Here is a 24,748-nt window from a genome sequence, read left to right as displayed (position 1 = left end):
CGTAAAAGAATCGAACCACATTCACACCCATTCAAAACAGATATTTACAGTCTGGCTCTGGAAATATTTTAGTCTGAACAGCTTATTTCTCAGGGGAGTTTTTTTGTATCTCTTAAGTTTAAAGGTATTCAAATTTACAAGTTTGCTGACTTGGCATGGCTAAATGTCTCTTGAGGAACAGATTTAGTTTTGTCCCTCTCTGTCGACCTTATTGCTCTTTCACTATCATTTCTTTTTGTGGTATCTGCTCCATTATTCACAGACTTATAAAGCGTCTGATCCACAGCTTCCATATAAGGCTCTGTCTGGCCTTTGGGTTTTATTCAGCAATGCACACATAACACACCTGAAACAACCCCACACCTGTGCTGAAGCCTAACCCAAGGCGTGTCTGTGTGGAAGTAAACAGCACGTGTCTGATTATAGCGTTGCTGCTCCGACTGACAGCTGACTTCAAGTCCTAACAGGCTGCTCCGGCACACGCCTACACGGTGCGGCTCAGGGCGAGCTTAACAGGACACGTCCACATTATCCAGAGGCTGAGAGACAAATTCAACATCTCTGTCCACAGAGCTGTTTGTGACGGGCTGTGATTATTTACGGATCACTTCAGCGTTGTGTGGAGTTGCCTCGTTATCCACAGAGGCTGTAAAATCCAATCCTCACAGCGCTTTGTAAAACTCATCGCTGCTCAAAATATCATGTTTAATCCTGCTCCCAAAGCCACTTCATTTCATTTAACAGCACTTTAATCATTGTCATGTTGGCATATTGTCTTGTCTAATCTGCTTCAGCTCTCTAAATCTATCCACTTAATCAAACATGCAATAAGAACAGGAGCGATGAGGGTGAGGAAGAGGAGCCTGTGATAAACTGACTCTTCAAATAAATGTTTCCTCTGATCTATTAAAAAGAAAACAATCAATTTAACATCTCCGTCTAAATCCTGAGGTGTGTCACTTTGTGTAATCTGAATAAAACCCTGACAATAGAGGGTGTGAGTCCTCACCCAACCTGCGAATAAGGATTAAAAGATGAACTTGCAGAGGATTTACACTGGATTTAAAAATATTTGGTAGAGGGCATTAAAAGTGGATGAAAATGTCATTCCTCTCAGCTGAGTTTTCTACATTGTCGGAGCTGTCCGTACAGTGTGTGAGAGTTGAACCGTTGCTCTGACGTGTGTGAGGAAAACCCTCCTGAGCCTCGTTAAAGGAGCACAGATGGAGAGATGAGACGGCAGGGCATGAAAGTCAGATCGACAGAGACGTCCTGCTCTCACACTCTGATCATGCATTCCCCTTTACTCTCAAATTCAGAGCTTTGATCAGAAATATTCACCCTGGGAGGAGAAGGGGAAGGCTGAAACAGCTGTCTCTGAGGATAACAAACACGCATGAATGCATCGAATATGAAAGACGTACAGTAACCCAGTGTTACCATTAGACGTATAAATTCTGACTGACAAGTTAAAGGAAAGAAAACACCGCCAGATATCTGTCATCTGTGACTGTTTACACCCAGGTAGTAGATGTAAGTGCTGTTTTACTGTCTACCTCAGGCTTTACAGACTACTGCTGCTCGTCTTTTCTCTTTTGGCTCAGTGTTCATTTGTGATACCTCGATCTCCATATCATAGCTAAGTTTTTTTAAAGAATGTACCATTGATAAACAGTTTGTTTACATGATTTGTTTATTAAGATGCTAATGTAGTCTCCAATGAAGTTTTAAGAGTTTTTAAAGGCGTTTTATACGTATATGTCTGAAGTGATTTATGCTAACTTTTTAGCTCCCCGGGTACGGTCTGCTATTCAGCTACCTGTGGGTTTTCTCTTATGTCGTATCAAGCCAAGACTTTGGTTAATTTATTTTTTGAACTTTTTTTTTTTTTTTGATTCAACAATTCATACAACAATAACAGTTCTTCAATTTTTCTTTTGTGTTTACAGTTGTAACTATATGTTTACAATTTTTATAAGCACAAAAAAAGAAAATAAGAGAAGCAATATCAAAAATAAATAAGTAAAAAAATAAAAAATAAATAAAAACATAAAAAATAGAAATATATAAATAAATAATAATAAATAAATTATAACTAAATAACTAAAAGAACCCAGCAAGACAGATAAAACTCAACTCTGTTCTAGGATAAGAAAAAAGAGAAGGAATAGAAATGTTTACAGATTCAGATGAATAATGTTAAAGGGAGGTAGGAATTAGAGAGGAAATAAGTATGTGTTAATAAGTATTAGTTTAGTAGCTGTGAAAGTGCAGAACTTGTTTCTAAATAGTGTAAAACTACTGTTATATGGCTTAGTCTGGGCTCAGTGTTGGAATATCATAGTAGGAACCAGAGCTGCGGCTCCAGCTAGTGGTGGGAGGCTGAACTGCAGCTTTTTGTAGCTACAACAACCAAACTGTTTATCATTTATCAAACCCTACAGTTATTGTGGTGCCAACCTCGGTGGAATCGACCAAACATTTTTTGGCCTTTTTTTGTTTTAATACTTAAGTATTGCACTTTAAAAGCGTTTTAATAAATATCTTTTAATGTGGGCATGCCTCTCTCCTCTCAAATATATTCTTAAAATATTTTTCCTTTATTCTATGTATTTTTATGGCTTTTTTTTGGAACACTGTGATGCTTCTTGAACTTTATTAGTATGAAATGTGAAATATAAATAAAACTTAAAATATTACCTAACTGGTTTAACGTCTGTTGCAATTGCAGTTTTAGCTAACTTAAGATATTACTGCCAGTACTGTTGTTAATAATGTCATAACCCAACTAGGGATGCACTGATATGAAATTTTTGTCTGATACCGATGTTTACCAATATCAATATTGATAAAAAAAATAAACAATCTGAGATAATCAAATTGTGAGCTTGCTGGAAATCATGCAAACTGAATTTTTCAATATCTGCCTTTACTTTCCAACTTGCTTTTCTAGTCCACTCTTTTTAGGCAGTTTTGGTGTTTATAGAGTCATAGAAAACAAAATTATTTGGGAATTGAAAGATCATTTAAGATGCTCTGAAAATGCCGGCAGCTAATGAGTAAATATCGGACCACTTTTACATGTCGGCCGATACCGTTATTGATACCGATATATCGTGTGTCCCCGAACCTAACCCTGACCCTTGTAAAAAAAAAAATTAATTAAAGCCTTTTTAAAAGACTTGAACTGATTTAATACGACTTTTTTTAAACAATTTTCACTGCAAATGTTCCCCATGATTGATTCATATGACAGTCAAAAGTGTTATGTGAGTATTTGACGCTGTTTTGTGCTCATTTTATTGCTTTTCTGTAATTTTGGAGAAATCTTGAACCAGAGTTTCCTTCCAGAAAAATAAAATCTTCTATGTTATCTTTTTTTAATTAATCTCAATTGAAGTTAAATGAGGTAATGCTGGGTGTTTTGGAGCTCATGGTTGGGCCATAAACGGAAGAGTTTGTCCACCAAAGTTTGGAAGTTGGTGATTACGGAAGTTTTAACAACCATGGTGAAACAAGATAAACAAACACAAGGATGGTGCTGAAGTAGAGATCATAGATATCTTCAGCTGATTATTTTCCAATTTGTCATTGGGGATAGTTAACTTGTGCTTTGACCTCGGCACTGTATCTGAATCTCATGAGTCTGGATAAAAACTTGCTGCTGGATCAATATTTTGTCCGACCCTGTCTTCCCCAACCTTCGCCCCTGACTCCATATCCCCTCCAGTGCGAACAGGATATTAGCGTTAGCCCTCCTCTGAGACAGCCTTTAAAAAAACCACGGTATATCTTAAAGCATTGAGCTGGATCCATCTGGGCTGAACAGAGTCTGTGATAAGCTCTGAAATCAGACCGAATGACGCACAACATTCAATGCAGTCTGCAGCTCCGTATCTCTTCAGGTCTTATCTGTTGGCTGTAATTAAACTAATGTCTGTGAATGAATGATGCTAATGATAATTGATGATAACAGGCTATATTTAGAGAGCCACATTAAAGTTCATTTCCTTTTGGGTTACGGTACATTTTCTGCAATTAAGGGGCTCATTGAGCGCTGCGGTGAGCTGCTGTTGGGTAAGGATAAGTAAACTTTTAGAAAGTCTAATTTAGGGTTTATTCTGAGCAAAAAGGGAGGAAAAGGGAAAGAAACACAGAGGAAGTGATTCAGTACAGTGCTGCTTTAACACCAGAGAGAAAAGTGGGTAAAAGAATGAATCAATGAACACTCTGCAGTGGAAATCGAGGAATGAATCAATGAACTGTTGGCTATGCAGTTATTCTCATAGGAGCTCAATATCAGCTAATGATGTTGGTGCTAAAACAGTGTAAACAAACATAAACATAAGAGCTGGAAAGAGGGGGATTATTTTCCAGAAAACCCTGGAATATTATGGAAATAGTTGTGGGAATTAACTGTAAATTAAACGGCCGTATTCCAACATTAATAAAACATCTTGATCCATCATATAAGTGCATCTAAATCAAAGGTCCCATATTTTGCAAAAATCACTTTATTAAGTCTTTTAGTGAAATTTTAGGGTCTTTGTCTTTCCTCCCAGCCCACAAAATGTGATATTTAATGACCAAACCTGTTCTTAGTAGATCTTGTGAATGTAAAATCCTGACCTAAAACGAGCAGCTTGGATTTTGGGGATTTGCCGACGTCAGCGATTCCCTTTTTTGAGCAATCAGGAGCAAGTCTGATCTGATTGGTCCACCGGGGCAGATACCCCAGAACCCCCTTCCAGCCCACTCCCCTCCCCGCCCAAGAGCCATCACTGCTCTGTTTTTGGCTGTAAACAGCCACATAACTCCATGCTCAAGCTTCCCATCTCAGAAGAAGACAGACTAAGTGTCTAGAGTTCATTTATCAGGAAATGTTCCAGCTACACTCAGTAAAACTGAGCATGTGTGTGCTAGTCACTTCACGGCCAACTGCTTTTCCAACTTTGGACAGTCCAACAGAGGGCTAGCCAATAGACTGGTCCTGAATCCAGGCGCATTACCAACCATCCTCCAACAAACCTGGGACCCTGGAAATGTGAGTATTTTAAATGCTGTGTGCTGTGGAGCAGATGGAAGAGCTTTTCCTCAGTGTCCCCCCTGTCTCTGTGTTAGCTTCAGGATGCTAACTTTAGCTGCAGTTAGCCTGTTGTTTTAGCCTGTAATGTTAAGGTAAACGAGCTTCTCTGTTTTCTAAACATTGTGCACTCGGAGCTCGTGGCGCCGCTCTCAGTGACGTGGAAGAGCGGGGCGGTATCAGCGGTGGCTCATTTACATATGAAGGCCACGCCCACTAAATCAGAGCGTTCTGAACAGAGGGGCTATGAGAGCCTGGAAACAATGCTGCTGTGCTTGATATATTGGCTTTTTGGACCAAAACGTGTTACTACCATTTCATGAAGACATCAGTGATCCAGATTAAACTGCAGAAAAGGAGCAGGATATGGGAGCTTTAACAAAAATTAAACTTCAAACCATTTATTTTTGAGTGATTCTGAAATTAGGGGAACATTTCAGGTATACAGAAACGTGAAAAAATATTTCCTTTTTTTGTGTCATATTCTATTTGATTGTAAATGATACACCTGGAATGTACTAATTTAGTAGTTAGCAAGCTTAAGCTCGTATGAACTTTTAAATATTTTAGTAACAAAATATTTTGGAGCATAATTTTGTCAACCGTGTTATGGACAAAAGTTTTGACTATTTTTTCAATATGAATCCAAATTAAACATAATTTAGAGTTATTCAACATTTCTTTGTCAGATTATGCTCCCTAGAAATGTCCCTCATCATTTAAATCACAGTTTAGACAAAATCTTAAAAATTATGACTCAAAAATCCCAGTAACCAGCTGACAGGACAAGAAGAGAGAAACCTGTCTCCACAACTCTACATTTACTGACGCTAACACAGTCGACATTTCCTCCTTTGTCCCCTACCCTTTAATGATTATTTTTACCAAATAATACTGAGAATAATATTCACAAACATGTATTGTAGTGTTAATTTTGAAGAGCAATTTTGAGTTGTTTTTGCTCGATAAACTCTTTAAGTTATGACCGAGTTGTGGTTGGCGCACACACACCGACACACAGTTTTACACTCACTGAAAAAAAGGACTTGTAATCCCCCTTCTCCTCATGTAATCTGAGATTTTAATCTCCGCTTTCAAGAGCAAAGATTACCCAGCAGCCCTTGCTCCCATTCAAGCGGAGGCCTAGAGGAACTCTCAGTGGGTGGCAGCGGGCTGGATGAGGAGGATACAGATGTGTGAGGTTGTAATCTTGAGACAGAGACAGAAATAGTAAAAAAGGGATTTAGGAAGAAGAGAAGAGGAAGTGACATAAGAGGAAGGAGCCTGCTGCAACAAGTGGAGGTCAGTGTTTGAGCGCCACAGGTTGATCAGATCAGATTAGAGTTATAAAACACGGATGATTCAAAAGAGTCAGGGTCAGAGGTCGTTGATCAGCCTCGAAAGGAACATTTTATAAATCCTGTTTTTCAGCTGCTGAAACCTGCTTCACTCAAATATACCAATTAGAAATCCAAGATACTGAAAATGTCATCGTTTATGTAAAAGATCTACTGACCGGAACAGCCCACCTACGCCCCATTTCCACCAAAGCAGGTCAGTTTGGTTCATCTCACATTTTGTGCTTCTATGTTTATAAAACAGACTCTTTAAAAACCTGAATGATGACAGATTAAAGGTCCCATATTCTGCTCCTTTCCTGCAGTTTAATCTGGATCATTGATGTCTTCATGAAATGGTAGTAACATGTTTTGGTCCAAAAAGCCAGTAAATCAAGCACAGCAGCATTGTTTCCAGGCTCTCATAGCCCCTCTGTTCAGAACGCTCTGATTTAGTGGGCGTGGCCTTCATATGTAAATGAGCCACCGCTGATACCGCCCCGCTCTTCCACGTCACTGAGAGCGGCGCCACGAGCTCCGAGTGCACAATGTTTAGAGAACAGAGAAGCTCGTTTACCGTAACATTACAGGCTAAAACAACAGGCTAACTGCAGCTAAAGTTAGCATCCTGAAGCTAACACAGAGACAGGGGGGACACTGAGGAAAAGCTCTTCCATCTGCTCCACAGCACACAGCATTTAAAATACTCACATTTCCAGGGTCCCAGGTTTGTTGGAGGATGGTTGGTAATGCGCCTGGATTCAGGACCAGTCTATTGGCTAGCCCTCTGTTGGACTGTCCAAAGTTGGAAAAGCAGTCGGCCGTGAAGTGACTAGCACACACATGCACAGTTTTACTGAGTGTAGCTGGAACATTTCCTGATAAATTAACTCTAGACACTTAGTCTGTCTTCTTCTGAGATGGGAAGCTTGAGCATGGAACTATGTGGCTGTTTACAGCCAAAAACAGAGCAGTGATGGCTCTTCAACTTCAGCATTCTCCTCCCAGGGAGAGGAGTGGGCGGGGAGGGGGTTAAGGGGTATCTGCTCCAATGGACCAACAGGTCAGACTTGCTCCTGATTGGTCAAAAAGTGAATCGCTGACGTTGGCGAATCCCATAAGTCCAAACAGCTCGTTTTAGGTCAGGATTTTACATTAACAAGCTCTACTAAGAACAGGTTTGGTCATTAAATATCACATTTTGTGGGCTGGGAGGAAAGACAAAGACCCACAAATTTTACTAAAAGACTTAATAAAGTGATTTTTGTATAATATGGGACCTTTAAGGCATCAGGATGTATTGTACTACAAGAAGCTCCTGCACATACGCTGCAGACTCATCCACTCTGTGTTTCGATGCCAAATATATCAGAGGAAACAGTCCGGCTGCGTTCAACACCTCTACAGAGAGACGATCCATTCCTGGATGTATGATTCACAGCATAGCTCTGCACTTTAAATACACACACACACACCAACAAACCCACAGGGGCCGAGTACTGAAACACTGGCATGAGTACAAGCTAGAGCTAGCATGATAGTAGCTTTGAAATGTATCCACGCAGTCTGAGTGACCTGCTTTCTTCTGTCGACGCACCAACACATGCAGATAGTGGGTTACATAACAGTGACTGACAGAGATGAGCAGGAAGAGGCGTCCAACTATTACTCCATGTGTTGGAGCAGAAACAATCATCAGATATATTTACTGAGGAGAAGACTCAAGGTTTCAGGATGACGGCATCAAAACGTGGCGTTCAAAGGTTTTACTTTCACTTTGAAGATCCTGTTCAGTAAGTTTATTATTACTAGGGATGAACTATACATTGGTATCAATATCCATATCGGCAGATGTTGGTAATTTTTTACCATATTAGTATCAGCCGATATGTTATCGATATAAGCCAATATGTTATCAGACAATATATTATTGGTATCGGCCAATATGCTGTCAATATCAGCTGGTATGTTATCGATATCGGCTGATATGTTATCGGTATCAGACGATATGTAATTGGTATCGGCCAAGATGTTGTCAATATCAGCCAATAAGTTATCAATATCAGCAAATATGTCTTTGATATTGGCCGATATGTTATCGATATCTGCAGATATGTTGTTGGTAACGGCCGATATGTTTTCGGTATTGACCAATATGTTATCGATATCAGCTGATATGTTATCGATGTCAGCTATGTTGTCAATATCAGCCGATATGTTATCGATATCAGTCGATATCAGTCGATATGTTATTGATATCAGTCGATATCAGTCGATATGTTATCGATATCAGTCGATATCTGTCGATATCTTATCGATATCGGCTGATATGTTGTCAATATCAGTCGATATTTACTCTTTTGCTGCCGGTATTTCCAAAGCATCTTGAACGGTCTTGTAAGATCCAAATAATGTTGTTTTCAACATTATTTTCAACAACAATATCAATATCAGATATTGGTATCGGCCAATATTGTCATACTGGTGCATCCCTTATCATTACAAAATTGAATCAACACTTGTTCATTTCTCCTGCTATCTGCCTTATCTGATATTCAGGATCAATATCATCCATGAACTCTGCAGCTCCTTGCAGTTTGCTCTCCTTTTGCGTCTGACAGAGGTGAGCTGTTAGCATCTCTACTCTGTGCAGCACAGAGCTGCGCTGTCTGCTCCCATCCTGACTGAATCTCTCGCACATGATTGACATTAGCAAAGAAAATAAAAGAGAAATACTTTATAAACTTTAAACTGACACAAGGAAAAAGCCTCTCACTTAAAATTTCAAAAAATATAGCCTGATAACTGAAAAGCTAACAACATTAACAGCAGCTCATCCCTGCAGAGTCTGGGGGGTCAACAAACCGTTGCCACAGCAGTTCTCACGCCTCTCCTGCTGTTAGAGCAACATCATAGCAACAACATGTCAGAGCAGAGAAAAAGCTCAAACTGCTCCTCTGTCTGACAAAACACGAAGGCTCCAAGCTGCTCCCATTTTTAATAAAGTGCAGTGAGTTATGGACCATGAAAGATGTCTGATTATTCAATCAGTCATTTTAGCTCTAGCCTCAAGTATGACAAGACTGCGCAAACAGCTTACAAAACGTCCTCTCAACACAAGCCTGAATGTGTTTATTACATCACACAGTCATGAATGTGCTCAGGCTCTTTGAAAGTAACACGCTAAAAGGAGTCGGACTAAATGAAGGCAGAGCGATGAGTACGTCTGCTCCACAGAGTGTGATAATTGGCAGAGAATCAGCTTTATATGATACGACCAGGGGGAAAACATCCCCGTGTGTGTGTATGGGGATCGTTTTAATGGGCAGAGTGTTTGTGTGCTGGTTAATCCCCACTGTGTTACTCACACACTGCTGATGTGTGTGTATTCACTGTCAGCTTAGCCCACTCAATCCCTAATCCACGGCGGCACGGAGAGCAGGAAGTAGCGTGGAGGTAAACCCGTGCACCTGAAGCGTCTTCGTCATGCGGCTTTTTTTTCACACCCTCCTCTCGTTTTCATGAGTTTCAGCGCCGCGTATTTCAGGATACGGCTCAGATTCCACCGGTTGCCCGGACAACTGATGCGATTGAGCGGACAAGGGCTCGCACCTCGCCGTAACAGCCAATGAGGCGAGGCGAGAGTGAAAACCATCAATCAGCTCCCATTCAACGACATTCACTGCTCCCATTCTGCTCGCACTCTCAATGGCCAAACAAAGGGCACGGCTTAGCTCATCACTTAGATTTGTGGTGCTGATGTGTGTGTGTGTGTGTGTGTGTGTCGTGGTCATAAACTGTGCCTGTACTAAACCTGGTGTCCTGTACCCACCAGAAGAGGAGCACAACAAGAACAGGAAGCTGTGTGAGCCTGCAGAGGGGAACCAAATGTTCAGATGCTCCTACGTCTTCAGCGCAGAAAGAAAACGACTTCTTTCTGACTCTCTAATAACATCAGCGATGGAGGCTGTCGAGTCTATTTGTAAAATTTGGAAATGTGTTGCTGCACCTGCTCTTTCTGTTCTCACCACATTTTCATGCTGCTGTTGAAGGATGAATAAACCCACTGAGTACGAGCAGGAAGGGAGCTGGTTGGTTACGAGAAAATTAACTGTAATATATTTGATTTTTGCTGTTTTTAGCTGAAAGGATGTCAATTAACCCAGTATCACAATGACTTTTATTTTACATTATTATTCTATTTTTCAAATTTGTTTATTATTTTCTTCCTTGCCATGAATTCTGGTTAAAGATTTTATATGTTTGCCCAACAGTAAATAATTCCTTGATATTTATTAACTAAGATCTATAAACATAAATGAGCAAAACTAAATAAAAATGTTTAAAAATTTAAACCCAGTATTGAGTAATTGATTGTTATGTACTTGCTCAGGATCTCCAGCTTCATTAAAATGCTGGAGGCACGGGCCTCAAACACCAAGGTCTGCCCATAGCCCCGCCCCCGACAGACCTCCAGAAAGCTGGCCAATCAGAGGGAAGGGGGTTTGTGGAGCAGGGAGCCTTAAAGAGATGGGGATGGGTAACGATTAGGGATGTGCTGATATGAAGATAATGGCCACTAACCGATATTTACCAATATCAACATTGGTAAAAAAAACTAAAAACAATCTAAGATGATCAAATTGTGAACAAACTAAAAATCATGCAAACTGAACTTTCTCCCTTTATTTTCATACTTGTTTTCCTTGTCCACTCTTCTTTGGTAGTTTTAGCGGTTGCATATTTACAAAAACTAGAGATAGACCAATATGAATTTTTCCAGGTTGATACCGATACAGATATTTGAAGCTGATATTAATTTTAGCGTAAATATTGATGTCAAAATTTTGAATTATACGAACTCCAACTCTTAACTTCATCCAAATACCTTTAAGTATGAGTTCATTAAACAGCTCCCAGGCTCAGCAGCATGTTTAAAAAAGTTAAATTAAAACTTTAAAAAATAAATAGCTAAAGTTTTCTACAGTAAATAAAGTTTCCCAAAATTTCAATGCAACTGCAGTAACTGTAATATCTGCACTGCTGATTGGCTGTTTCCCGAGCCATGGCTCTGCTTGTAACCAATCAGATGGTACTGTGGGTGGGACAGTGCTGGGGACTGAGTAGTGACTGCAGACAGCGGAGCGGCTGCATCAGAGCCGCAAAAATGCAGTTTTAAATTTGTATCTTATCGCCCATCGGATTTAAAAAAAGGCAGATGCTGATATGCTTCAAAATGCCAAATATCGGCCCCAATAATCGGCCCGGCTGGTAATCGGTCTTTCCTATAGAAAACAATATTATTTGGGTGTTGAAAGATCGTTCAAGATGCTCGGAAAATGGCCAGCGGCTTTTCTAACTCGGCCGTTCAGAGGATATCAAGATCTCAAGCTCCCCCAATAAGAGGTACAGCTCAGGGTCACGTGACCGACAGGTGCCCTATGGCTGTAGGTGAAGCCCTTGCCCCTACCAATATGGCCGCTATGGCCAATCTGCTTCATTTTCCATTTCAGAAACAGACGGGTGACGTCGGCGAGACTACGTCCATGTTTTATACAGTCTATGGTACCAACTGAATTCTGTCTGTAGTACCGATTGAACCAACCGATAAAATCAAACAGTAGCATGTCGGTACTTAAACGCATCCCTGTGACTGAGTAGGCAATTTTCCATACTAGACATGAACACAGCATTGCAAGGTTATAGAGGAATGGATACTCTAATTGATACATTGATATTAATTTCCACATTACCACACATAAAAGTACCAAAAATTGGTACCGGTGAGTACCAATACAGATAGCCAGATACCGGGCATTTCAAATGTGAAAGGCACCCATCCCTAATGAAGAGATCCCAGAAAGACAGAATAAATCCAAAAGCTAAAAGCTAAAAACTAAAAAAAAAACGTAACACCCCCTCTTTTAAAGCAGGATCAGCCGGAGCGGAAAGGATTCAGGGTGTTCAAAGACTGTCAATTAACTAATCAAACTTTGCAAAGCTAAACTACAAATTGATTTTGAAGAGACAATCACTGCTGCCCAATCGAATCCCCATCATGTGCTTCAGCTCATCCATACTGCAGCAGAGGATCCGATAAAGTCCAATCACAGAGACCACAACGAGCACAGATAGAAACCTGGATAGGTAAGCACTTCTTCCTGTTCTTCTCCTGTTATTAAATCACTGCAGACCCCTCACTGAGTCTGTCTCTGTCACTGATTTAATAAAAGGGAAACAGTGCTGTATAGCTGTAAACAGACTGAGGGACTTCTGCTCCTGCACGGATTCAGGAGACTAAATATAAAAGTGCCAAGTGGATCCTGTTCCTGTCTTTGTTTTGTTGCATGAGGTTGAAAGCTGGAGCTGACTTTGTTTTCAGCGCTGACGGATTCCTCGATTATTCCCCGGTCTTAAACTGATCGCACTTTCCTGGAGCTGTAGATTACCTCTGTGCGCTTCTTTCCAACAAAACATGAACTCATAGTTTCTCCCTGTTTGTAGTTGTTTATACCCTATCTCCAGAAACAGAACCATGTGGTTTAAAAATACTTTCACAAAACGGAAACACTTAACCAGTCTCGAGGGGGTCTATAAGGAAACAAACATGCACAAAAAAAAGCCAGATAAATAAAAACAAAGAGCAAACAATGTGGAAATCTCTGGCAGGAATCGTCAGCAGTTAAAGAGTTAATCACTGCAGTTAGAGGAGATTATTTAACACACTTGTCTACAAAAAAACGCAGCCATGGCTCCATTTATAGACTGGAAACAAGGATCCAAAGCCCGGTGATGAATGTTTTCTGTGCATCAAGAATTTCTCAGCCAAAACAAACTCTAACCCGGCTTCACTGACAACAGACGAGTCACATTTCAGTGAAAACAATTCTTCCTGCCAAGACGGCAGAATTAGACCAAACTCTGTTTTTACTGGGATCTTATGAAGACGAAGAGGAAGAAACAATCTGAGATCCTGCTGCTCTGCTGCCCGGGGGAATACTGTCAGGATCTCAGAGAAGGAAACACACCCCCATCAGGCTTCCTCCACATCAAACACACACACACGCACACACACACACACACACACACTCAGCTTTGAAAGTGATCGAATGATAACAAGAGAGAGGACCTTGCTGCATTAATTATACAGCCAACACACTCGCTTCAGGTTGATGTAAACACACTCGAGAGCTGACTGACCTTTAAGAACCATCCGCTGAGAAATTTCACTAAACTGAGTCGAACACTTGCCTGAATGAATCAATTTTCTCACCGCTTTCTGTCACCCTTTTCTCTTCAGAGGAGCTGAGCTCACTGCGACTGCAGTTTCTGCACCTGTGTGCCTCAGGAGACGACAGACCTGTCACCTGGAGAGAAACGCAGCTAAAATGCTGAAGAGTGCGACATCCGTGAATCATTTTTCTTCTGCTTTTTGGACTCAAACCCCCTCAAAAAATCTGGTTTGCATCCAGCAAACTCACTGTACCAGCTTCAGCATATGAAAATATCTTATCCTGAAAAGTGTCTTCATCAGCTGTCTTGAATCAAAACAAACTAATTATTAAAAGTCAAAAGTTTTTCTCACTTTTATTGATATACAGATCAAAAACAACTGTATTTTATGAAAACATACCTACAGCATCGCATCTTGTTGTTTTGTATCCTATTCCAGTTCAATTTTTCCATTTTGTATCTATTTCTTTATATGAATGAACCATGGCCCGTCCCAGCTCATTTTGATGAGTTCTGCTGTGCAGTATCATAACCATCATACGATAAGGGAACAGACTGTAACCTAATATAACGTCATGAAACAATATGATTTGTTTTGTAACATGATAGAATTTGGCATTTGGCCTCACAAATGTAGCATCATGAACATAGCATCCCGAACATAGCATCACAAACACAGTGTCACAAATGTAGCCACACAACCATGGCAGCACTGGCGTAGTGTACGAATCTAGCGTTGCAAATCTAGCACCACAAATCAAGTGACACAAATTTAGCATCACAAATGTAGCAGCATGAACAGAGCTTTATGAATGTAGCCCCACAAATGTATCGTCATCAACGTACAGTAACAAACGTAGCGTCACAAACGTAGCATCATGAATGTAACGTCATAAACGTAACTTCACTTAGCTTGCCAAGTGTACCGTCACAAATATAGCATCACAAATGTAGCATCATGAATGTAGCTTCTCGAATGTAGCACCACCAATGTAGCATCACAAATGTAGCATCACGAACATAGCATCACAAACATAGTATCAGGAATGTAGCATCATGTACACAGCGTCACAAACAAAGCATCATAAACACAGTGTCACGAATGTAGCCCATGAAGCACCACCAATGTAGCGTCACAAACGTAGCGTCACGATTGCACTTTCATGATGGTAGCGTCACGAACATAGCAAATATAGCGTCACAAACGTATCTGCACAAATGTAGGGTTGTGTGTGAAGCATTGCAAATGCAGCTTGGCAAGTGTACCGTCACAAATTTAGCGTCACAAACCTAGCATCATGAACATAGCATCACAAATGTAGCATGACAAATGTAGTGTGAAGAATGTAGCGTTACAGATGTAGCATCACGGATGTAGCGTCACGGATGTAGTGTCACGGACGTAGCGTCGCGGACGTAGCGCCGCGGATGTAGCATCACGGGCGTAGCGTCACAGACGTAGCGTCACGGACGTAGCGTCACGGACGTAGCGTTACGGGCGTAGCGCCGCTGATGTAGTGTCATGAATGTAGCTATATGACCGCAACATTAAGTACAACACTCTATGCCATTGAAAGGTAACATTGTGCAACATACCATCACATGAAAACCTAATATATTGGATTGTAACATAACAAAACACTTCAAATGTTATGTAGCCTAATGTATCGCACTGTATTGTAACAACATGTCACATATCGTCTTGTTACATGTTGTCTCAAAACATAACACCAAGAAACACATGGTCACAAAACATAAGGTATAAGGTACCCTAACCCTATTGTAATGTGAATTCATTTTCAGCTGTGTTAAATTCCCCTTTCGTCTCCCTTTCAGGCTTTTTTATCTGACAGAAAAGCCAAAGAGACACAGGAAGTGGGTGAGGACATGTACAGCTATCCACCTCCCCGAGCCAGGTAAGAGAAACAGAGAGGTTGTTCTTGTGGCGTGCTTTAATATTTTATCTCTCAACTTTAGCAAACAAAGCCTCACTGTCACTGTCTGGAAACTGCGCTCGAGGAAAATGACTAACGCTACATCCTTCCACAACAACTGCTGCTGAGGAGCCCCCGGGCCCGGCTCTTCCTGCTGCACCAAACTATCTGTTTGCTCCCAGCAGCTCTCTCTCAGGTGTGTTTAGATGCTCAGTCCACTCTCCCATAAGTATCTCTGAGTGTTGTCAAATAAAGCTTTAACAAGTGAGGACTGGTGGCCTGCCTGAGGTCCCTGAACGCCTCATAAAAGTGTCAAGAGATGAAAAATGCCTGATGTGACACAGAGATGTGTATTTAGGGGTCAAAAATACTGCCACACACTTATCTTTGAAGAATTGTGGCAGTGTTTTGACATTTCTAGTCACCTCCATTCAAATTGATGAGGAAGACTGCAATTTTAAGTCCATTTATCTTCTTTTGAAAAGGGCTTCAGACAAGGAAATTGCAAGGCAACACAAAATCCAGTGCATCTCTTCATTTTCTAGCGCCGAAATAATTCTGTGATGAGAAGTACGTCCTGTACACATGAGCAGCTCTCAGTATGAGAGCCCCGCTGTAACTGGGTCAGAGAAGAATCTGTTTTTCTGTCATAACACAGCATGTTATTCAACCAGGAAAGCACATATTGTATGTCCGTTTGCCCTTTTCCAAGAGGCAGCTCGGGTACTTGAACACAACTTGTGGGAGCATGACCCCCCCACTGAGCCTCTCTTAATATCCAAACCAAGCCATATGGCTGAATGTGATGGCAGACACTGGGTGAACCTGCTCCACCACCTGCGGGTCTGCATACTGCTTAGCAAACATGATGCATGGATGAAAAAAAAAACGCCTGGATGACAGAAGAGTCTCCTGTGCACAGTGTGAATGAATGAATAAAACATCATGACAAGTTCAGTGACCACTTAATTCATCTGCACCAAACTCCATTACAGAATATGCCACTTTACTGCCAGCTTGCCTATGATGTACAGTCCAGCAATATGCTATAAGAGCGTTGGAGGGAAGGAGAAATGCACGAAGTAGAAGATATTACCTGTGCCGAAATGTGGAGAGGATCCAAAAGATTCAAGAAAGGTGTAAAAATATGTGCTACTTTGACCGTTTGTCATAATTTCAGACCACAGATGAGAAATCACATATTTTTAAATGAGGTTTGGTGCACTCAGAGGCGCCACTAAAACATGTCTTGACTGGTTCACAGAGTGGTTGTTTAACAAAAGGAGGATTGTACTGACTTGGATGAGTTTTTAATGAAGCAAACGCCACAGCAAAGTTATTCAAATTAATAAAAGCGACTTCTCAGCCTCATCTAATAACTACTATGTCATTAATCGACGTGGCGAGCCGTCAACGTAACGCAGCAACTCTTAGTGGACGTGCCTTGGGCTTGTTTTTGGTAGAAAAGGTATAATTACCATGTTAGTACTCCCGCTGCTGTATCCCTGCTCCGGTTAAACTTTTCTCCACAGCAGCACCACAAGCTCCGGACATAATCTCTGGACTCAAACTGGATCCCCCGTTTCGTCTTCCCCGAGCGGAAAGTTGACCGTAAACATCGCAGGAGCAGCACACGCCATCACGGCTCCCCTCTCCCGCTGCCACACCGCTGCTGGAAACTGAAGACGGTGGGACTCGTTGCTCCAGCCGGCCCGCCGCGGTAATCCCTCTAAACCCCGCGAGCCAGGCGAGCACAGTGTGTGATTACGCCCCGCCCACCATGCTACCCAGAGGGAGGGGCTGCGTGGGACTTCGAATACACCCACATGCACTAATTTATAAACACTTAGCAGAGAAGGGAAACAGCTGTATAATAAACTTTACTATTTAAAGCTCCAGTGAGGAGATTTAACGTGGTCACAAAACACTCTAAATTCAATATAAAATACAAGGACATTTTAAGATAATGAAAAATTCTGAATGTAATATTAAAGCTCCTATTAGACTACACACTGAAATTAATGTTAAAGCTTCAGTGAGGAGTTTTAGATGGTCATTAAACTTAAACATTATTAAACATTTCAGTTAAAGCTCCTGTAAAGATTTTATTTCACTGATAAAGAAACACTGATATTAATATTAAAGCTCGTGTGACGATATTTTGGGACGATCATGAAACACTCTGAATTAAATATTAAAGCTCCAGTGAGGACTTTTTGCTGGTCATTAAAAACCTTGATGTTTAATTTAAAGCTCCTGTAAGCATTTTTGAGTTGGTCATTAAACACTATTTTTTTTATTATTATTATTCATGTATTTTTTCTTTAAGAAAAAAAAAGCTCCTGTGAGTTTTAGCATGGTTATGTAATGAATATTAAAGCCCCCTTCCTGAAACAGTCTGAACCTGATATTAAAGCTCCAGGGAGAAGTTTTATCTGGCCGTTAAACACAATGATATTTAAACTACAGCTCCTGTAAGGAATTTTTTTGCTAATCATTGAACATTGAAATTTCTATTAAAGCTCCTGTGAAGAGCTTTAGCTGGTTGTTAGACACACTGATACTTAAATTAAAGCTCCTGTAAGGAATTTTTAGCTGGTCATTAATCAATGAAAATTAAAGCTCCTGTAAGTATTTCGCTTATCATTAAACATTGAAAGAACTATTAAAGCTCCTGTGAGAAGGTTTAGCTTGTTGTTAAACACTCTGATATTTAAATTAAAGCTCCTGTAAGGAATTTTTAGTTGGTCATTACACACTGAAATTATTTTTTTAAAAAGCCCCTGTGAGGAGTTTTACCATGATTTTGAAATTAATATTAAAGCTCCTGTCATGAAATACTTAAATTTATATTAAAGCTACTGTGGAGTTTTTTTTTTTTTTCAATGAGTCATGAAACAGTGAAATAAATGTTGAAAGTTTCCTAGAAATCTTTGCTTGTTAAAATAAAAAGCCATAATTAAAGCTGCTCTAACACCTACCCTCTACTAGTGGGTTAAGACCGGAAACATATACTAAAAACTGTCCTTTTTTTGTCATTAATGGCTTTTGACTGCTTTATTAAGTTAGAAAAGGATACAAACATGAATTTCATTGTGTTTTATGACCAGCTAAAATTTCCTCACAGGAGCTTTAAAAACTGCTAACATTATTTTACTGTCTGTACCTGCAAATCACAGGGGGAGTAAACTTAAAAAGTATTTTAAGTGACAAATTTCAATTGTTTTCAAAGCATTTCAGCAATTTAAGTTGTAAGACAAAACAAGCTTTAGGTGAGTCTGATAATTTATTATTGCATATTTCTGTAATCAGCCTATATTTAAACACACGGTAGCTCTGATAATTAGATATCTAACACCAAGTGATGTGACACCGGCTGTATCTCCAGTGAAAGGATGGGTAGATTACCCCCACAAAGGCCAGGGGAATGAGTCATGAATGATTTAAAGGCGCAGCAGGTCTCCTCTGACCGTACGCTGAAAAAGAAAGCAATTAGTGTGGTTAGCGGCCCTGTAAAGTGATCCAATAGTTATTGTCTGAGCCTGCATTAAGTATTCATTCTTACAATAAATGACCGCTTTTTCACCCACTGTCTCAGCCAAACACTCAGATACTGACGCAGGTTTTATCTCTGCCCTGCTCTCCTGTCATCCCTCTCTTAGCTCCTGAACACATCGACCTGAAGGCCACTTTATGGGGACAGTAGTGAGTCAGCCACCTGTTAATCATTGTGATAAGTGTGCACGCAGACAGTTTGGACACTCTGCGGCCTTGTGATTCAGCCTCCAGGGCGGAGAACCTGCAGGGCACGAGCTCTGGTATTAAAATCTGAATCTGATCCCTGCTGATTCAATCGTATCATTCCCCATGAACGTGCTCTGGGATAGACCCACAATAAATCATTCTGCTTCGATCAATCCAAATAACCTAATAAACTTCCAGTCCATTTCCCCGGAGTATTGATTTATGATAGCCATGATTGCATGTGTGAAACAGAGAGAGCAGGCGTGGAGTTAAATGTGACATTTAATTAGGTTCAGATTGGTGCTTGCTTTCTATGTTAGCATTGATTTTGTGCAGAGAGGGCTTTGGCTGTCAGCTTGCCGGAAACATCTTTAGCCTTATGTAAATGCCATTAAGAGCTGTTGCCTAATGGGTTTTGCAGCTCTGCATGACATGCGTGAGACTGTCAGAAGCCACAGGAGAGAATTATTTTAGATTTCAGAGCAAAATAGAAAAAAAACATCAGACGTGAGGACACACTCTTTCTAACATGCATCACATTGCAGTTTTTCATCTAAATGTCACCACATTTGACTTTTAATAACTGCAGCAGAGTTCAGAGCCCCGTCAGATGACAGGAAGAGAAAATGATCTTGATCTGAAGAGGGTAAATGTCAAATTCATCATTATTAAGGGACATTAAACCCATGTCTGCGTCAAAGAATGAAGAATTTGCGTGCATACATAAATTTCAGTCTGTTAATCAAGAGATGCTATTGTTCCTTTTCCGTTCCAGTAATGTTTGTATTCTTTATGGGCTTCCTGCAGTACTTCCTGTCTCCATCAGCCTGACCTCCCTTATACGGGGGACCATGGGGACACTGATACAGGTCTGGGGCATTACAGGGTGGAGCACTGTGGGATCACAACGTCCTGGTAAGGCTGTTTGAGACACATTCCAGAACATGACGGAGGAATTCTGGAATGTTTGAGGATAAAGGAATCAGAATGTTCTGTTTTGGGTTCCAGAATGTTCAGTGTGGGTTCCTTTTTCAGTAAGGCTCACCTCTTACCTCTTGCTAGATTGACCAAAGTTGGACTGGCAACCAACACTGATCAGCTTCAAGAATAGATGGAAGGTGTACATGTTTTGTACGATCTACAGTCCTGAACAAGGGCATTCTAGAATATTTAGAGTAAGGGAATCAGAATGTTCACACAGGGTTTTTGAAGGTTTAAGAGGGAAATTGGGAGACTAAGTAGGGATTCCAGAATGGAACTCTTGTCGCTTTCTGGAATGTTAACGTCACTTGAGTTTGAATGTTACGTTGAGACTCTTTAATATGTTTAAGGTTTCATATAACTTTAAAATGACTTAGAAATTGATTTAAGCTTATGGAGTCTGGATGTTCTCTTGAGTTTCCAGAATGTTGGGGTTATGGGTGGTTCAAGAATGTTTCGGTCACTTGTATCTGAATGTTCCACTAGGATTCTGTGACATTCAAAAGGTGTCAGATTTTTTTTTTAAAATGATTCTGAATTTTTTTTAAGGCTTGGCGAAATAAGAATGTTTTCCTGGGGTTCTAGAATGTTTAGGCTCCAGGATATCTCATGGCATTCTAGAATGTTTAGCTTGCTTTTGTTTGAATGATACAGTTTCCAGAGTGTAACTTTAGATTTATTCCTTGAGTTTATTCCGGAGTTTATAGGCATACTCAGAATGTTTTTGGCGGGGGTTCCAGAATTTTTGGGGAGGAAATTTGAACATTCTTCTCGGGTTCCAGAACGTATTTGTCAGGGGTGGTTCTGGATGCTCTCTCGACATTCTAGAATGTTTACATTACTTGTGCTGGAATGTTCTGTTGGGAGTCCATTTGATTTAATGGTATAGTGACTTAAGAATATTTGGGAGGGGGAATTGGAAAATTCTGTGGGGGTCCTGGAATGTTTTTGTTAAGGGTGTCTTGCAGTGCTCTTGTGGGATTCTAGAATGTTTAGTTTACTTGTGTTGGAATATTCTATAGCTTATGAGGGGTGTCGGATTTCCTTGAAGTGAGGCATAGGGAATCAGAAAATCCTCTGGACCTTTCAAATATTTAGGGTGGAAATTGGAACATTCTGTAGGTGTTTGGGAATGCTTCAGTTGAGGTTGGTTCAAGCCCCAGTGGGATTCTACAGCGTTCAAGTTACTCAGGTGGGAATCTCTCACTGGGACTCTAAAATGTAGGGTACAGGAATGTTTAGGTTACAGGGTCAAAGATGTCTGTTGGGATTCTGGAATGTAAAAGCAGGTCAGTGTCTGGATTGCAGGACAGGATGTTGGGGTCCAGTTGTTCCTAACGCTAACACCTGAGACTAACACTTTCACCAGTGTCATCAGGCAGCTGGAGGATGCGACAGACTACCTTTTTGGGGATTCATTTAATATGACTTACGTATGTGGTTTACTGTTGAAATTAATTGATGTTATTGAGTTTCAACCAATCAAAATCAAGTAAAAGTCAGTAAATGTCACTCGATTCTACCTTCAGTACTACTCTGCATTAAGTCCATGCCAGTGAAACTAATTTAAATCCTCATTTGAGCCCCCCCCCCCCCCCCCCCCCTCCTCTCCAAAAACTGAGCTCTAATTGACACGCAGCTGTCTGAATCCAGCCGAGTCAGACGGGAAGGGAAACTCCCGAGTGTTCAGACGTGTCTCTGTGGGAAGACACATCTCTTTCTCTTCCTCATTCTTGTAAGATAACACTCCTGCTCAGGCACACTGTATTTAATAAAGACTGTCAAAGCAGCTGAAAGCATACGGAGCTTCAGCCTGGAGGGGGTCGTGTGTAATTAATCCAACGTTCGTTTTATTCCCGACACTCACAGTGGATGGATATGCAAATGCGATCGTTATTAAATGTCATGAAACATCAGGAGAAAAGGAACATCATGAGGGTAGAATTACATTTAAATCTGTAATATTTCACAGTTATGACTCCTATCAAATGGTTTTATGAAATCACTGCCTCACAGACGCGTAAATGTGCTCATAATTTTGCATCCAGTCAGAACAATGTGGAGCCTGCATCAGATGAGCGCAGAGGCCTAAAAAGATCTGTGACCCACTGCTGTGGGCATCTGCTGGGTATGAAGTCATCCGTCATGCTCAGTGCCGTGTAGGGCGACGACAGAATCAGCGTCAGCTCGAGTCAATCGGACAGGGAGGGACACAGCGGCTCTGTAATTGGAGCAGTGAAGTTATGGTTTATACTTTGATTACATAACCTCCACAGAAACCCCACAGACGGAATAAATCCCTCCCCTCACGGCTCTGTGCTGCAACACTCTTTTATTAAAACTGTCACCCTTTTTTATTGTGTCACCGCTTCAGTGCCAGCAATTACATTTTCTCCATGATGTGTCCCGGTCTGCACTAATAATGTCTCCTTCACCTCATTGCTTCTCTATCTGCAGAAACATTCCCATACTCCAGTGTTTAAGATCAGTGTTTCTCATTCGATGAACGCTGCAGCCTTGCTCCAGTCACACAAAGCTCATGATCTGTCGCTCACAGTTTAAAAAAAACTAATCCCTCTGGAGCACTCTGCCAAAAAAAGATGGATTTGCCTGTGAGGGGAGTAGATGTTGCTCCCACTTTTTGTAACGGATGCTGATAAGCTCCATTAGCCTCAGTGAGGACGAGTAATGATGCTTGCTTGTGGACAAACGTGCAGTAGCAGAGAGGGTAGTAGGGCATGAGGGTATGAGGGAGGTGGCTGCTGCTTGGCGATGAAGACAGTGACTAATCAGGGTGAGCGTGCACATATATCACCAGAGACAGGCAGTGAGCACAGCGGACAGGGTCTGACATGCTTTTATTAAACGCGCTGCAGGACGGGGTCGACTTACGGTGAAGGAACCTGAGTTATGGTCAGACATCTTCATGAGAACTTTTTTCAAGTCAAACATGTAAAACTTTAAAAAAATATGTTAGAAAAATACAACAAATTCACATCCATTGAAGGCTGTGTGGCTTTCATCTCTTTCATACTGCCCTCTAGTGGTCTGGAGGTGAACTGCTGTTATTTTTCTCCATTCGTCACTGGCCTGATTTGCATCATCTTTACAGGCTACATGGACCTTGAAGACCAGGTTTCTTGTTAGTCTAAATTGCCGTCAAGGTCTGAAGACTTGGATAGATTATGCAAAAGCTGTCGTGCCTCACTAAGATGTTAAGTTGGATTCGTCATTTTCAGTCTTGCCTCTTGGTGTGTATCAGTTTTTATTTTATAGTTATCTCTTTTTGTGTTTGCAGTTTTACTTCCTCTTGGTGTTGTCTCGTTGATTGATCTTCCCGCCCTGATTGTTTCGAGATGGTCCCCTTACCTCTGTGTCTACCGTGGTGCTGTGCCAGTTTGTTGTGTTGGTCTCGTTTCTGTGCCTCTACCTATAAAACCTTGCCAAACCTTGTGTCCAGCTTCTAGCTGAGTTTTTGCTCGTATTGTTGTATTATAGCGTTCCAGCCTTTTCCTGTTTTGTTTTGTACTTATTTTTTTTAATCCTACTCCAGCCTTAAAGCCTCGGCGTCATATTCAATCTCCACAGCTATTCTCATCCAAACTATGTCTTTTTAAACGTTGTCTTTGAATTTTTTATGTCTTTTGTTGTAAAAAAAAAAAAAACGGGTTCGGGGACACGAACACAATCACTGTTGAATGTTTGGTATGTGACTTGTCAACAACGAGCATTCTGATTGGTCGAATGTGTACTCGTCGCAAACAAAACTTTGGATAAATCAACCTCAAAAAAATGAAAGCCGCAATTTTGCTCAGCAAAACGATGTTGCTGGTGTGAAAGCTTGCATTGAAAAACAGTAGGATGGAAAAAAAATAACATGCGCAATATTCGTGTGAGTAATAGGCGTCTGGTGTCACATGTTGCCCCTTGGACTAAACTATGAGCTTGTCAAAAGCCGGTCGAAGCTGTTTCTAAAACTTTAAAATCTTGCTTTGCGCTTGTCATATGGCGTTTTCTTTGTTTTTTGGCCTTTGCATCTTTCTTACTGCCCTCTAGTGGTCTGGAGGTGAAGTGCAGTTACTTTTATTTTTTCTCCATCCGTCACTTGCCTGATTTACATATCCTTTACGGCCACAGGAACCTTGAAAAGAAGGTTCCTGGCACTATAAAAGTTCTTCTGGACAAAAGCATTAAATCTCCTGTCAGGTTACTTTAAAGTGATACTACGGGATGGAACAAGTTGGGTCCTATCACAAGGTTTAGGGCAGAAATTACCCCTACAGCAGTGTTTTTGTGCAGCAGAAGCTCAGAGCGCTCACACCAAACACCCCCTCCCTGCTCCTCTGCAGGTTTCCTCTGCACTCAGACGGGGACATATTTTACTTGACCAAAAACACAAATAAACAGACTCCCACCGAAAAAATCTGATATCGGTC

The 24,748-nt window shown here is 40.9% G+C and overlaps 1 protein-coding gene across 2 annotated transcripts in view; it reads right to left on the bottom strand.

Annotated features, from left to right (window-relative positions):
* The window catches only part of LOC141810301 (transmembrane and coiled-coil domain protein 3-like), a 51,443-nt gene that overhangs the window by 19,465 nt on the left and 7,230 nt on the right, over positions 1–24,748 (bottom strand). The window contains exon 1 of one of the 2 annotated variants that reach the window (XM_074697705.1): positions 17,066–17,288. The exons of the other annotated variant lie outside the window; for it this stretch is intronic. Within the exon in view, the coding sequence (XP_074553806.1) occupies positions 17,066–17,068 (3 nt within the window). The 5' untranslated portion in view covers positions 17,069–17,288. Of the gene's footprint in view, positions 1–17,065; positions 17,289–24,748 lie in introns of those variants that run through there. 2 annotated transcript variants of the gene reach the window in all.

This window comes from Halichoeres trimaculatus, unplaced genomic scaffold (genome assembly GCF_033239565.1).
Source record: "Halichoeres trimaculatus isolate MK-OKI-2021-1 unplaced genomic scaffold, fHalTri1.1 fHalTri1_scaffold_21, whole genome shotgun sequence".
Classification (NCBI taxonomy): domain Eukaryota; kingdom Metazoa; phylum Chordata; class Actinopteri; order Labriformes; family Labridae; genus Halichoeres; species Halichoeres trimaculatus.
This window is presented reverse-complemented; position numbering and strand designations above follow the sequence as displayed.